Here is a 16,610-nt window from a genome sequence, read left to right on the forward strand (position 1 = left end):
ACTAATAAATTACATTATTTATAATATAATTAGAAAAAAATTATCTATTTTTTATCTAGATAAATATATGTGTATTTTTATCTTTATCTAGATAAAAAAAAATGATGTTATATTTTATCTTATCTAGATTATCTGTTATCTTATCCAGATGATTTTTCGGTTATCTTTTCCCAACACTGATTATATGCCCAGCTAGTCGTAACTCGTATTATTATGTTATCGCCCACATTTGTATATATTTCTGGACGTTTAGCTAGGTTTACACGAGACATAAATCACGAGTGAATCACGAGAGTGATCCACGCTTTTGGCCCCACGACCCAAACGTGATAGAATCAAACAATGTTTGATTTTCAGTCGTGAGATACGAACGAAGGTGGCGTGGCGTGGTTCACTCTCAAATTCACGCCCCATGTAAACGCAGCTTTTAGCTCTAATTTTTAAATTTGCATATGTACGGCATCCTGTCATTATATATTTATATGTGTTTGATGGTTAGAAGGGTAACGCAGTATGTACATAATATTTAGAGGCTCGAAATTTCAATATTCGTTGGGGGGGGGGGGGTATTTATTCATTAAGTGACTGTTGAAGTATCTTGTTGGTATGACTTCAAACTTTCTTTATGGTTCCGTTGAAAATGACCATGTTATATCTAGTTTAATTGTGTGTATCGTATAAACGATAAGGACTCCGATACTAAAAACGTTTTACTACAAAGGAGCCGTGCAGCAGCTCGTAGGTAAAATATTTGGTAGAGCACGCAGTGACACTTGTTATATGTTTAAAGTAGATGGTATGCAATTATTGTAGAAGTCCTTTTAAATAAAAATATTAGTCAAATCCAAACACAAAATGTTTGAATGACAAAAATATAAAGATAGAAAATACGGGTGGTTTTAAGATAATAATGCCGATCAGCAACTCTGTGCATTTCCTGCACACCCAGGTCCTTTTTATTCGTTCACCCCACCACTCAACGACCAAACGTATTTTACACGGACCGACGACGGTGTTCTGAGTTCTGACTGACCTGCACACTATGGTTGATGTGTATTTGTTACATAACTCGACTAAGTTTTAGGAGTATAACAATAGCGAATGTCAAAATATTCAAAATATTTTTTTAAAATTGAATTTTTTACTGTTGAATATTATACAGTTTAACAGATGTTGTATTAAATTAAAATACAACATTTCTACTATTATATCTATATTAATCTATGTGGCGTTTCACACCTATGTAAGAGCCACTACTGCAAAGTAGTTATGTGTATTGCATGTATATAATATTATAATACTATCGATGTCTAGCAATAAGAATGTATAGCATTTTTTTTTAGTTAGTATTTAAGAGTAAGTCGTTTATTAGTTATTACATGTAGGTATGCGTTAATTTTAAACTGAACTTACCTTGAAACACGTAGGTATACATATAATATTTAATTTTCTTGAAAGAGGGAAATAATTCTAAGGGAAAATATTTGACACTGACCATTAAATTGCATTCCTATATACATTTTTAAATGTTAATTAAATTATTATTAAGTAGATTTTATTTTTTTAAAAACCCAGGAAGTTTTCAGGTGGATGTATAATATAAGTTACGTTAATAGGCTAAGTATATAATAGTATAATTGATATGTTAAAATATTTGAACAAAATAATAAATAATTAAATACGAAAACGTTTCTGAGCGGAGACGGTGTGTCAGCCTTTATTTCTAATAAGGATATTATATTGATTTATATTAATATGAGTAATTTATTTTTATGTTTAATATAGAATTAATTTTTTCCAAAATATTGTATACCTATATAATAGTATTTCATCATATTATAATATTATTGTAATTAACTTGCCATTAGACAATACCGACGAACAGTTGTATAGGGTTCGTGGTATAGAATGTTTAAATAATTAAAACATTTCATTATGTATGTATAATTAATGAACTGTGTACTATGTACATAATGGAGAAACGTTTCAAATACCTATGGTTAATATTTTTTATAATAAAATCATTATTTTTTGTTTATAAATATCCAATTTCGCAGTAAAATTAAAACTTAAAAAGTAAAAAATGATGGACAAGTGGGTACCGCTTTGCTGTACCTACAGTAGTTGTCGAGTATATTGTCATTGTAAATTGTAATGGATGTGTTAATAATTTTAATTCGATGATAAGCCTTTGAATACGGATAACGATCCTGTGCGGAGACGGTGTATCAGCCTAGTATACTTGAATAAACAATTAAAATATTTAATTACTAATTCAAATTTATCAACAAAAAAAATAATAAAACCGAAAATTGTTCACGCTTATAAATAGCGTGCTTTCCGGCTAATTTTTTTTTTGTTACTGGTATGATAATATAAACTTATGAGGTATCTCCTATAAAATTTACAAATGCTAACAATAAAAAGCAACACTTTTACGAATTTCTAACTGAAAAATAATTCGCAAATTTTCGCTTTTTTAATGAATTTTGTCAAATATTGTTTTTTAATTTTCAAGCATTTTGACTTAAGAAAATTGTACAAAACTAAAATCAAAAATTCTAAATTTTCAAATGTTTATAAATATCACAAAAAGAACAAAAATATTATTATTTCTAGAAAGTTGTATATACATATTAAAAAAAAACAGTACGAGTTTACGCCCTATAAGGTTATTCATTTTTTTAATTATACAATAAAATATCACATCATTGTAAAACCAATGCATTCTACCATTCACATATCTTAATATAATACACAGACAGATATAATAAATATCTATCCATTTGAAAAAAAGATTATTTTCAATACGTATTTATTTGAAAAAAAATCAAATTATATATTATTAAAACAGGTAAGTAGGTAGATACTTTAATTTTATCAAAACTACTTAACATCGCTAAAACGTTCATAATATAATTGAAATAACACCATTTGGTTTCTAAACTTTCTATTATATCGGTTTTACATTTAAACACAGTTTATAAGTGCCTAACACAGTTTTAAATAAATTATTATTGATATAAAATGTAATATTTAGTATACGATTTCTTAAATACCAAGTCATAATTCATTTATTCCAATATTTCAGCGATCAAAATATATATGAAAGTACCTATGAAGAATTATGTATTAAAAAAACTGCATTTCAACGGAAAATTACATCATTGGTTCCTGTAGATGTATGAATTTCAAATTTAAATCGGTACTTTTTCTTATCTCAAGTAATTTATTAAGGCATTATTATTATATTGTAGAAGCACGCTCATTTGATTTTTATAAATACCAAGTCTTTATTTTGTTAGACTTAAGAGTTACGACGTTACTACTCGTACGTTAGTGATGCTAAAATGTTGAAAAACATACCAAGGTTGATTAAAGTTGGATATTTTTAATTATGTAGTATGAATAAGTTCGACAATCTCAAAGAAAAAAAAACGATAAAGCGGCGCATTATGTAGGCCATTTAGCTATATAACTTTGCGCATGAAAATTTGATAAATCATAATTAATGTATAAAGAAATCTGCATTAAATTTAAATTAAATTAAATCGGTTCTTGGCGTAGATACTGTCCTTACATAGAGCTATTTAAATCTTAAATAACACTTTTTTTTTATCATATCATTTATTTATAATAATTGAACTTTCAACAAATACCTATTATATCTCTCACACATTCATTCATATTTCTTTTATATGTACCTAGGTACATAATACATATTTGCCTCAATGTATATTCACTCTCCTCGCTACTTAAGTAAGTACCTAATTATGCTTAAATATAACAATTTTATCCAACATAGAAACTTAATTAAATAAATTCTGAAATTATCTATGCTTAAACACAACTAAAAAGTTATTCTTGTACATAATTGTTAATTAATTAATTTAATAGTGATTACGCAATTATCTGAATAATAAAAAAAAAAACGAAATACGTAAAATTATTATTTGAAAAAAACAAGTTTTGCTCTAGGAGTGGTTGATTCTTGTTTTGTTTTTTCCAACTTGGGTATGTTTGTGATAGTATCGAGTTCGCACAACGGAACATGTTTATGCATCTTTACTCTAGGCTTCGATTCGTCTATCTTTATTGTTATTGGACGTCTGATCGACGTCGTTTTAGTTTTCAAAAATTCCTTGTGTATATCGTGAAGAGGTAGATCCGGGCACTTTTCGTCATGTAGTTTCCTCTTGCCTTTTTTACCACGTATGTCACGTTGCTGTCTCAGCAGTTCTAGTTTGTCCCATACCGCTGGTGACCGTAAACTTGAATTGACGCCGTCCTTCAAAACTTGAATCGTAGTGAATGATGCTTGCCGTTGGATGTCTGCAGGCATCTTAAAATGAGAAACGTTTACCGGGCGGGTTTTTGGTATGTGTGGCCATGCCATCCCTAAAAATTTAATAATATATATATTTATTTATTTTATATTTATGTACCGTATAACCACAGAAATAATTTTGAATTCGGTTTGTTGGACATGGAAATAGAATCTGAGCAATAAATTTCTCTGATTTAAATATTTTTAACTTGTAAATTGTAATGCATTGTGGTGTGTATAACTTAAATGTACCTACTCTGCGCACGCACAACACATGTTTTTAATCGAAAAGCCAAGAACTTCTATTTTAGATACTGTTAAGAGGATCGATGAATGGATTGGTTTCATAGTAAATTATGTATGTTTTTTTTGTGTCTATCACATTTTGTTAACAATAAATAGCTTTAATATCTTCAACTTTGAGGATGGTTGAGCATTTTTAAGTGGAGGGGATTGTGACATAAGTTTAAAGAGTCAATTCCCTGTAGTTAAAAATATCGGGAGAAACAAAAAACAAATTAGGAGAACGGGAATTTGTATGCAATACTACAAGATTTGTACCAAATATTCATATTATATCAGAATTTACTGTATATTGTAGGTATATGGAATGAATTTTATACAATTATATTTCGGCTCTTTTGTGCTACCTAATTTAATTGTATTTATAGATATTTGAACTTTAAATTTTTTTAGTTTTTTTTTTATTTATGTATGATTAAACGGTTCCTTGTACGTATTAAAGATAATCAATTTTATCCAAAGTGATTTAATCCTCATAAGTCGTATTGTTCTTATAGTTATAAAAAAAATATCGAAAATACACAGTCAAAATGTTTTATAAATATTTAAAGTTCATATGTTTACGAAAATTGTCAAAACATGAAAAAACATAAGTAGTATTGTAATTAAAAAGTCATATAATTTTTACTTTTTACACCTCAAGTTTGATAATGTAATAGAATAGGTATTCCCCATAAGTTTTTTATACCTATTATAAATTAAAAAAAGCATAAAGCTAGGTACTTACATTTTGTATGAGTGATTTAAGTAAAAACTTAGACGAAATTGAATAACTATTGTCTATTAACTATTTATACGAAAAATAACAATTTTTCCTCAAATGATTTTTGTTTTTTTTTTTTGTAATTAAAAAATTAACAAAAACTTGAAACAACTTGAAATATTCCACTATCACTTAAATTGCTAAAGTTATTTCTGTATCTTATATCTGGACGTCATTCTCTCGTAATGTGTAATCAAAATATACACATATCCCAGTATAAACTATAGATTACATTTTTAAATATTGTGTAGGTTACATAACCATAACCATTACCATAACACCTAAGAATTTAAAATTTATAAATTTTTTTTTTTATTATGATGGCTAGGTCAAAAAAATTGAAATTTCATACAAGATATCCCACAAAAAAGTTGTTTTTTCAACAACCTATTTAAAAATATTAAAAATACATATAGTATACAAAATATTTTTTGTTAAAGTTTGAAGTTTAACTGTTCGATAACATTCGTCAAAATCACCAACATTTTCCAAATTAGTTTGTAGTTATAAATGTATACAATTATCAATTTTAGTTAGTATTTAAAGCTAATAACTAGATTCAATTCACAATCAAAAGTTACACTTAAAGTTTAAAATCGAAACATTTTCACAAACAATTTATAGTAAAAAAAAGGTTAGTAACTACATCCACAAAAAAAGGTTTGGCAGTGGGTACCTTTGCTGTACATGCAAATGCAATGAAAATGTACATATAGATGTCATGTGACCACTGTAACGGATGTGTTAAATTTGAATTCAATGATATAAAATATATGACTCTTAGCGAAGGTCTGTCCGACTGTCCACCTATATTATTACTGTTAGTATATTTTGCAAGCCTGGGCAAGCTAATGATCATTTTTAATTAAGTTAAGTTAAGTTGATAGAAAATATTTAAAAAAGTTAATAGTTATTCTAATTTTTTTAAAATTTATAAACAGCCAGTAATATGGTTTAAAATTATAAAAAGTAAATGTTTTTTAACATGTATCATTAATAATAATTGTATTATATTTATTATTTAATTATTTATAAACTATCGTAATTTTGATTTCATTAAAAGTAACTCGTTATTTATGAAGTTTATATCAATAAAAATCAGTTAAGTTAAAAATTAAGCAAATGAAAATTCAATTTTAAAAAGTTAAAATTAACTTAACTTTAACTTTTTAACTCGTTTATGCCCAGGCTTGAGATTTTGTGATATTATTATTAATTTCTGCTATTAAAGTAATTTATTTTACTATTAGTAAAACAGTAGGTATCATTAATTTATTTGTCGAAAGCATTTATTATTATTATTATTTATTCATTTATTAACTCCCATACGGGCAAATAGTGTACCTACACGATGTTACAATAAACATAACAAAAATTACAGTAACTATAGAATATTTAGAATAGTATTTATAAGGTATTAAAATTAAATTATACATGAAAATTATTTATCCAAAACCTAGGCACAAATTCGTTATCAAAATTAAAGTTAAAAGCAACACTGTTGCATTCTTGTTGTTTAATAATTTATGATTAAATTATGTAGGTATCATTGAATATACGTCTGGATGTAAGATAATGTAAACAAAGTTCGAGTCCTAAGTTAGCAACGGACACGTTTAATTTAAACTGTACCTAAAAAACAAGATTGAACATTATTAAAAAGTCGAATGTGGCCAGCTTTGTATATACTAAACAATTTTCAAAAACCCTCGAATAATTTTTTTAAATTAAAAATAAATAACTTAAATCGTTATTCTCCATTTAAATACAATTTGGGCCAACTTTGAACTTAAAATCTCTATTGAACTGTGTTTATATAATTTTTTTAATTTTTGGTTACAGTATGAAATACTTATAAAAACCTCTTTTAAAATTTTTAATCCTTAGCTATAAAAATTGAACAGCTTATAACTATAAAATAATTTTCAAATTTTTGTGAGTTTGATGAATTTTTTTGTAAACTTAAACTTTAAATCATTACAAAACCTTATATTAAATTTTTAGGTTTTTTGATTCAGCAAAATATTATTTATATACAATAGTTGAAAAAATAATCGAACATTTCTGATGACTATAGATAGTTTAAAAAGAATAAAAACATTTTCAAAAATTTTATTATGAATAGAATATGTTAATATAAGTTTTTGGTGAACATTTCTAGTATTCTAAGTTCATTTGTTTTTGAATGACAACAAAATATCAAAAATCGATTAATGCGAGAAATAGTTAATATACTGGCGAATATCCAATGTCATAAATATTATAAATTCAAACACTCATAAAAAATGAATGTAAAAAAATTTTTTAGTTTTTACCTCCCAAATACCAAAATTTTTGTTTTTCTACCAGAAATAATCCTGAAGTAATAAACCTGAGCTTTTTACTATCTCAAATGGTGATGACAGGTGAAAAATCAAAAAACACAAAAAAATGAATACATTCTTTTAATCCAGTCAGTATCCAAAAAGAAAAAGAACACTGCTGCAGGCTGATAAAATGATAAAATAGTCTAAAGCTAAGTAGTAGGTATTACATTTTTTATGAGCGATTTAAGTTAGTAACAATATCGGAAATATTCAAGTAAAATAATGATTTATCCTAAACGATTTTTGCGTATTTTTGTAATTCAAAATATATAAATTGAGGAGACCTAAAACATTCAATTAGGTATTACATAAGCTATTGTTTTCTATACATAATGACATTTTCGAAATATTTAGATTAATTTTTGGCTTCTTATATTATAAAACTTATCCATCATGGGAATAAAACGTAATGTTAACTGAAACTGAGACCTTGTTACTTAAAGAAATATAAGATCATATTCCTCACCAACGCCCCCACGGTATATATATATTTATAAGGTCAACTACCTTCTCCAGAAATCTAATATTTAAATAATCCCTCCTTAGCCACATTACAGTACTAATCGTATCGTAAAATTGACCACGATGCACTTACCCAAAGTTCCTACGTAATGACCAGCCAACGTCCACATACGTATCATCTTGTCCACACTGCTACTAACTATTAGCTCCAGTTTTTCGATGTATTCGATGTGACTGATACGCTGCAGGTGTGCCCTGTACGCACTGACCAATAGTGGGCCATTCATATTCTTTGAGGCAGCACGTTCGGCTCGACCCATGAAGAACATATTCATTAGGTACGGAAAACGCAGTCTAAGAGACGGCATGTCCACGCTGTAAATTGTGTGTCTCGGCTGTCCAAAGTTGGCCACCATCCACGTCTTGATGTAGCCGCTTTCCAAGCTTGTTATCAAGTATTCGCTCTTAAGGTCAGACACCATCGAAGTGACGTAATCATCGGCAATGTGTATGGCCATGAACTGGCTAACGTATTTGGGCACTTTGTACGTGCACCATATTTGCACCACGCCATTACGTGTGGCCACGAGTAGGGTTCCGACGTTTGAGTCTTCTGGCCGGGCCCGCAAGAAGTGTGTGGCGACCGCTGCGTAATGCTCACGGGGCGTGTGCTTAATATCCAATCTCTTGAGCTTCTCTTCCCTGGTTTCCAAGCCACCAGTTTCCCCTATTCGGCTCCCAACGTACGATATGGAACTCATCTGGCTCTTGCTCGCCACCGTAGAGGCCATCTGGCTCTTGCTCGCTGATGATGAATTCCTAGACTTCCGGGTGTCTGGTCTCATACGAGCCTTGTATTTTTTGATCAGTTGCCCCGTCTCGAGCCGCCAGAAACCCATTACGCCCGCCTGGGACGTGGTCACAAACAGCGACGGTAGCTTGACGCACGCGCTCAACACCGCCTCTTCATGGCTGGACAGCCACACTTTTCCTTTGGACCGTAACAGTGGGTCATTGAATTCGGTCACCCGCTGATCTAAACCAGTCGCCAGTATCTGTGGCCATAAAGTGCGAACAGAATTATATAATATACTCACTGCTAATTACAATATTATTTCCACGTTGTTATTTGTAGCTTAAACGGATAATTTACTGGATCAACATTTTATTTTATAGTTTAGAAATATAGGTGGGGAACTGCGTTGCGGATATATTTATTAGCTATGTTTGAACTTAAGTTTGGGAAATGATTGAGAGGGGCATGAGTCATTTCGAAAAATCTACTCTATATTATTAAATAAATCTAATTTGTAAGACTAGACTGTATAACATTAATTATTTTACTATGATACATAATAAACACCTTATCGGGCAACCAGAAGACTTCGGATATCCGGCCGCCGGACGGGATCCGCAGTCGGTTCAGACATACGCCGTTGTTTGGGTCCCACATGTGAATGCTACCGTTCACCGCACCGGTGACGAGCAGCCCACCAGATGGGTCGAAGTTGGCGGCGGTGATTTCTACGGGCAGAACCTCGCAGTACACCTCCTCGGTGTGTGCCATAGACCATTTGATGATCACGTCGCCGGTGCGCAAGTTCCACACGGAGATGGATGAGTCGGTGGCGGACACGGATATCAATACCTGGTACAGCGCGTTGTACAGCGTCCTAACGACTGGCGTGTCGTGTGACTTATCGTCGTGCGGGCGAGACACTTCCTGATCGGTCACCGTCGGTTTGTTACACTCGACGGTCATGAACGACATAGTATCTCTGCCCACGCTTATGATGGTCTGATTGAACCAGTTGAAGTGCATCACGGCGAACGGCCAATTTTGACTGTTGTTCGGTTCCGCAGCCACTGTGAGCCCGGTAAACGTCAACAGGCACGTGCTCCTGCGCAGGTCCCACACCTTGATCACGCACTCCGTGGACACGGAGTACAGGTGTCCGTTGACCGTGTTGTGAGATACGCGCTTTACGCCCCAGCTATGGCCCAACAGCGCGGTGCAGTCCACGGGGCCCGACACTTGGCCGGTGACGTCCCACAGCCTCACAGTCCGGTCCATGCTGCCAGTGGCCAAGTGCGTGTCATGGATCGCGCACACGCAAGAGAACCCCATCAGGTTTGACGTGTAACGGATGAACGGCAAGGTGGGCGTTGGCTGCGACGGCGATGACCGCGACGAACCTCGGGCTTCGCATTGCTCCGGCATCATGAGACATTGGGCCATCGACTTGCGATTCGACATCGACACAGTCGCGAACGATCTGCCGTTGTTGTAGAACACGACTTGCTCGACCCTCTTGGAGTGCAGCCCCTGATAACTGTACGCGCGGAACGGTAGCCTACCCTTGGCCGACGATTTCGTGGTCGGCGGCGCCGTCGGCGTGCTGACCACGATCTGTTCAAAATTGTACGTCGGTGTCTCGTCGGAGTCGCCTGACTTGTCCCTGAACGGGTTCCACTTGTCGGACGATATGAACTCGAGCACGCTCACGCCGCCGTCTTCGTCACCGACCGCTATCTTAGACGAACCGATCTTCTTGCCTTCGCAGTACGTGTGCACGTAAGCTAGATGAGTGGCCAACGTGCACGCCCACAACTCGACGATAAGGCACAGCTTGAATTGGCCCGAAGACATGTCGTAAAACAACAGTTGGCCGCCCACGACCGACAAGCAAATGACGCTGAACTCTGGCAACCCCAGTAAACCGTTGACCACGATCGGTGATACATTCTGTTGTGTTATATAATATAATGTTTGTTGAGTGAATTGCAGTTGCAGCAAACGATATAATTTTTAGAGTCGTGACAAAAACACTGAGAGCTTGGGACTTGATCGTAATTCCCGAGAGTAATGCAATGTAATTCGAGCAAAATGTGTGGGTACTTCAATGCGTTTTAAATAAAATAAATGCATTTGAAAATATATTAATCTTATCTTGTATTGGTAAAATAGTTTTATTTTTTTTTATTGGTAAATAACCCGACAAATAGTTGAATTTCTATAATATAGTACCTACCTAAATGTAACATTATTAATGCATGAATATAAAAATTGTAATATAAAAATATATAGAATCCTTTCACCGCTAATCTGTGATCAATATTATAAATATTAATATTAGCATTGGTGTACCTACTACCCAGAGCTGGACATGGAGTCTTAGAGCCTTTACGCTGCAGTTATCAAAATAATTTCTCAATAATTATATGTTCCTTGTGCATTTTACTTGGTTCTTAAGCATTCACAATTATCGACTACCTATGAATAATATGCATATATACGTGAACTGCTGAATATATATTACCGAAACAGTTTGGTGTGTACTTTTCCATTGCATGTCTGACTTGTAACGAACAACTTTCCCTGATCGACTAGCAGCTATGTATTCAGGCTCGTCGGCTTCTTTTTGAGATTGTTTTATTTTGTTCGGTAAGAACACTATATCTATGTACCGAATCGTGCCGTCTTTTTCTCCGAATTCGATCCTTTTGTTCGGTAGTAATTTTGGTATTAATTTTGATAGTTCACTGTCGTCGTTTGATAGAAATGTATTATATTTACGCTTTATTTCAAGTTCTGATGCAAAATAAGTAACGAATTGTAAATAGTTGACAGTGCCTTTTTTTTTTACATCTATTTTAGAGAACAATATGTGGAAATTTTTATCCGATAAAATTATATCGTATGGTTTCAAAATATCATATAATTGTTTTTCTTTTACATTCCCATTAACGTATTTCAAAAAACTTTCTCGTATATCACACAATACCGTCTCGCTTACTTTTTCCTTTAAATTATTCAAATATATTTTCATTCCATTAATATCTTCAATGTTTTCATCGCTTTCATCATCACTGATATCCTTAAGATAATAATATAATACATCTAGTTAGCCATGAGGTACTGATTTAAAAATAATTAAAATGTATTAGGTATAAATTAAACGTATCGACGTCTTAAAACAAGTAACACCAAAATAATAAATGTAAAAAAAATGTGTTACCCAATACTAAAATATTTGCACAAAATTATCATATTATAATGAACAATTATTATTGGACTATATATATACCAATTAATATGGTAATAAATGTTCTTTTGGTGGCATTTTTATTGATAGAAGAAAATTTAGAAAAAGAAGGGTTAGATAAAAATTGTTCTCGTTAATTTATTAGTCTGTAAACAAGAATTTCTTTTACATGAGTTGAGAAGCGCATTGGCTTCATGATCAAAGTTAACCTAACGATGAAATGTAAAAAGAGGAATATCGTCTCAGAAGCGTGGCCTGAGTATTATACCCAAAACGGTTGCCAATTGCCATAGAATTAAACATTTCACTATATATTAAACATAAAGAATATACCTAAATTACATAATATATAAATTGTATATATTTTGATTGTTTTAGTAACACTAATTAAAAACAAGTATGACTAATGATAACCTCTACTATGTAATTAGGTACGAAATTACATTAAATTAATTAATTTTTATTAGTGCTCGCTGCAGCACGCATTTGAGGAATTTTGAAGTTGCACCAAAACTGTTTAATTTGTATCAAAAACTAGGTCCATTGTCGACCACAGTTATATTTGCAACAAAAAATTTTTTAATTGTTAACTTTTTTGTGTGCAAAAGTGTTACAAATTTGAAATTTTCTTAAAATGTGTAATGCATCAGTGGTGTATTTTAGGTGATTTATCGGGGGGTGTACAATATTTATTGAACCTCTCAAAAAGTCATCAAAATCGAAATCGAAACATATTAAATTTTCTGTGAGCCCATTAAAATAAACTTTTACAAACTAAGTTGCCAGTTTTAAACAGTCGTTGCCAAATAAATTGAGGCAGCGGCGGCGCTTTTCTGTAGGTGTAGCCCAAACTATAATCACGGTGTGTTTTGCCTCACCTATTTGTTTATTATAATTTATAAATGTATAAAAATTTATCTGGAAACGACTGAAAAATTACTTTTTAAACTTTTTTTGTAATACGTAAAAACTTAGATATAACTGGTTTATTTTGCATTTTATAAAAATAATAAAAATAACAATATTATTTAAAAATTTTTAAATAATATTAATATTGTATAATAGTTGATGACACATTGATTCGTTATTTCTATGATTCTTATTAACACATTGGAGACCAACTATTTTTATTTTGTTATTGCGTTTGAGACAGGCACCGTGTTTAACTTTAACGCGACTATTGTTATGTTACACGGTTGACAACTATTTTTAATATGTTGATGCGATAACACGAGTCGCCGTTTCTAACGCGGTACTTGCTTGCACGTCTAAAGAACGAGCACCGTGTTTAGAACAGTGTGTACAAAAAAAATCGATATATAATATCAATATTTTATTACTTCCTTGATTTTTAATCAAGTAAGTATGGTAATTGAAATGAAAAAATTATGCATTTTGAAAACTTCAAGAGTTTGTGTTCAATAGGAAAATAAGAAAAATGTAACTCGGTAATGATGAGTAGGTGGGTAATTTAGCTAGCTTTAATATAAAATATTAATGAAAGAGATTTGATATCACACCCAAGCAGTATAAGCTGTTGAATCCATAAAAACGTCGGTCGGCGTGAACATTCCCAAAATGTCTATTTTTTAACTTTTCTCCTAAACTATGATAACTAGAATGTTGATTGATAACTCATTAAAAAGTGATTAACAAGCAAATATAAAAGTTGGAATTAACATTTTTTTTTATATTATTTAATTTTTTACAGTTAAAAAAAAAGTTATTTTTCGCTAGATTTTCATTTAGCGAGGTAGATTTCTGAAATTGGAGAACGGATTTTGTTGTTTGAGGTCTTGCTAGATTGGCTAGGAGAAGTGAAGTGAAGATTTTCAGAACTTTATCTCCAATCATTAAGCTAAAAAACATAAAAAAAATGCACACTAAAATTTGTTTTAATTTTTTTTAATGTTCTGTAGTGACTTAACTATTAAAGATAAAGTTCTGAAAATCTTCACTGAACTTCTCCTAACCAATGTGAATCTAATTAGACCCCAAACAACGAAATCCGCTATCCGGTTTCGGAGATCTATCTCACTAAATAAAAATGTAAATGATTTTTTGTGGGGCTATTCACATCGACATTTTTTTGGACTCAAATTGTTATACCGCTTGGATGTAATATCAGTTAATAAATTTCTAAAAATTAAAAATCAAGAAAGTTTACATGCCGATCCCTGACTTGGCAAGCGTTTTTATATTGAATTCAGAGTTGTAATATAAATTATATTGAATCGATATTGAATATCGATTTTTTTTGATTTTATTGTCCCATAATGGCGTTTGTCCCCGATGTGTTAATAATTGTTTAACTTATTTGAATAAATAACTTAGATACGTTATTCAGTAATCACCTGGTACAGTGGTGGACGGTGGTACGTATAGCACGACAGTAGACGAAAAAATGAATGACAAATTTACAAATAATACCATAATATCATAATAGTATAATCATTGATTATAAATACTAGTATTGAATTACTATTTATAATCAATGGTATTATTAATGATGAAATGTATAATTCTCTAAACTGATAAACTGTAAACTACATGTCTAGATCATAGGCTGACCGACTGTTTTCGCTCAGAATCGTTTTTCTTATACAATGATATTATATCATTGAATTCAAAATTTAACACCATCCATTACAGTGACCCACTTGTAACCTACTGTACAGAAGAGCAACATCCACTTACCCACCTTTTTTATTATTGTAATGACCCGGTGAAATTGGTGAAATTCAAATAATTTCTGGATATCCCTGATAAATTGTAGATAAGTCTCTGTGTCGTCGAATCTTATCAAATTAATTTCAGTTTTGCCGTTTATATAAAAATACCATTTGTTTTATAATAATTAAAATAAATGATAACACCGATGTCCAATATATTAGGACTTTTTTTTTTTAAAGTCGGGGGTGTTCAGACATGGAGGACACCCCCCTCCCCTCCCCAAAAAAAAACAACACTGTAATGCATTGTCACGATCTTATAATAAAAAACCTATTAAAATTAAACGTTATCCTGTAAAAATTTTAAAATATTAAATGTTTCATCATGGTGAAATAATTTATACTATATACCTATATAACTTATATTATTTAAATTATAACATGTATATGCTTTATACAGGTATAAAGTTTATAATTTTATATTTTTATATTTTATATTTTCCTATTAGATATTTCACTTAATGTCATAGTTGTCTATCAAACATATAAATATCTTACCATTATGTCTTTCCTTGTTAAAATAAAACGTATATACTGATTTGAAGGTCTAGAATATATTCAATTTCAATAACTAAATATACTTTCATAAGTTTTAATTAACAAATATCAATTATGTAAAAATCAAAAATAATATTTTTAATGGTTGCTTAGGATTTTATTTATAACTAGCTGTCTCGCCCGACGTTGTCCAGGCCAAAGACTAAATGTATATACCATATTTCTTCTAATAATGATATTAATATAATATTATGTAGGTAATGAATTGCTATACCATTTAGATTGACAAAACAAATTTATTTTTTCGTTTGCTAAAAAAAATCATGAGTGAGTTACCCTTTACCTATCGACAGCCTATATGAGTTGAACAATCAAGCTGTATATACCCTCCAATTTTCAAGTAATAATCTATTTAAATAACTTTTATATAGAAAACGGTTCAGTCATTTTTTAGGTTATTAACTTCAGATAAACCAACATACAATTTTAGTTGTACTTATAAATTATATTATTTATTAAATAATTTAAATAAAAATTATCTATTTTTTTATCTTTATCTAGATAAAAAAAAATTGTGTTATATTTTATCTTATCTAGATAAATTTTGATTCCAGATGATTTTTTGGTTCTCTTTCCCGGCACTGCTTATAACCCGATTCCACCCGCCAAAAAATTTTAAAAAAAAATTTAGATTATATAAGTGTATCTTGGGTTTAGTGTTATTATACCTAGGTACCTCAGCTCACAGATAAATTTGGGTAACTTTGCGAACTAAATCGACCAAGGTGATCAATTTATTTATGGTGGATTGGGTATAGCACTTGGTATAAATCAAACGTGGTTTAAACTACCCTTTAAACATTCCTGATATCTCCAAGAACAATTCGAAATTTTCATAAAATCGGTCAAGTAATTTTTGAGAACTTATATAATAGGCAATAGCTACACATATTTATTCAACTCTCATATTTGTTTTAAGACATAATTTCTTTATTCGAAACCATACGCGTGCGATAATTTGATGGGTGCATTTACCTCATCTGCCTGCAGAGTAATTAATGGCAAACATTTAAAATATTAATTTTACTAATTATTTCTCCTATAACCAATAGC

At 31.0% G+C, this 16,610-nt stretch overlaps 1 protein-coding gene across 1 annotated transcript; it reads right to left on the reverse strand.

Annotated features, from left to right (window-relative positions):
* Positions 1 to 3,949: 3,949 nt before the first annotated feature.
* LOC132939541 (WD repeat-containing protein on Y chromosome) lies at positions 3,950 to 12,051 on the reverse strand. Its single transcript, XM_061006771.1, has 4 exons — positions 11,542 to 12,051; positions 9,585 to 10,967; positions 8,355 to 9,276; positions 3,950 to 4,398 (listed from the first exon to the last, which is right to left on the reverse strand). The coding sequence occupies exons 1-4, from the start codon at positions 12,049 to 12,051 to the stop codon at positions 3,950 to 3,952; spliced, it is 3,264 nt and encodes a 1,087-aa protein (XP_060862754.1).
* Positions 12,052 to 16,610: the final 4,559 nt, after the last annotated feature.

Source organism: Metopolophium dirhodum, chromosome 1 (genome assembly GCF_019925205.1).
Source record: "Metopolophium dirhodum isolate CAU chromosome 1, ASM1992520v1, whole genome shotgun sequence".
Classification (NCBI taxonomy): Eukaryota; Metazoa; Arthropoda; class Insecta; order Hemiptera; family Aphididae; genus Metopolophium; species Metopolophium dirhodum.

Excerpts from the sequence above, each read along its gene's own strand:
- LOC132939541 (XM_061006771.1), bottom strand. The coding sequence starts at position 12,051 with ATGAAAATATATTTGAATAATTTAAAGGAAAAAGTAAGCGAGACGGTA. Across the intron at positions 9,277-9,584 it reads TCTTCTGGTTGCCCGATAAG|ATACTGGCGACTGGTTTAGA; the intron begins GTGTTTATTATG and ends TTATGGCCACAG. Across the intron at positions 4,399-8,354 it reads TCATTACGTAGGAACTTTGG|GGATGGCATGGCCACACATA; the intron begins GTAAGTGCATCG and ends TTAAATTTTTAG.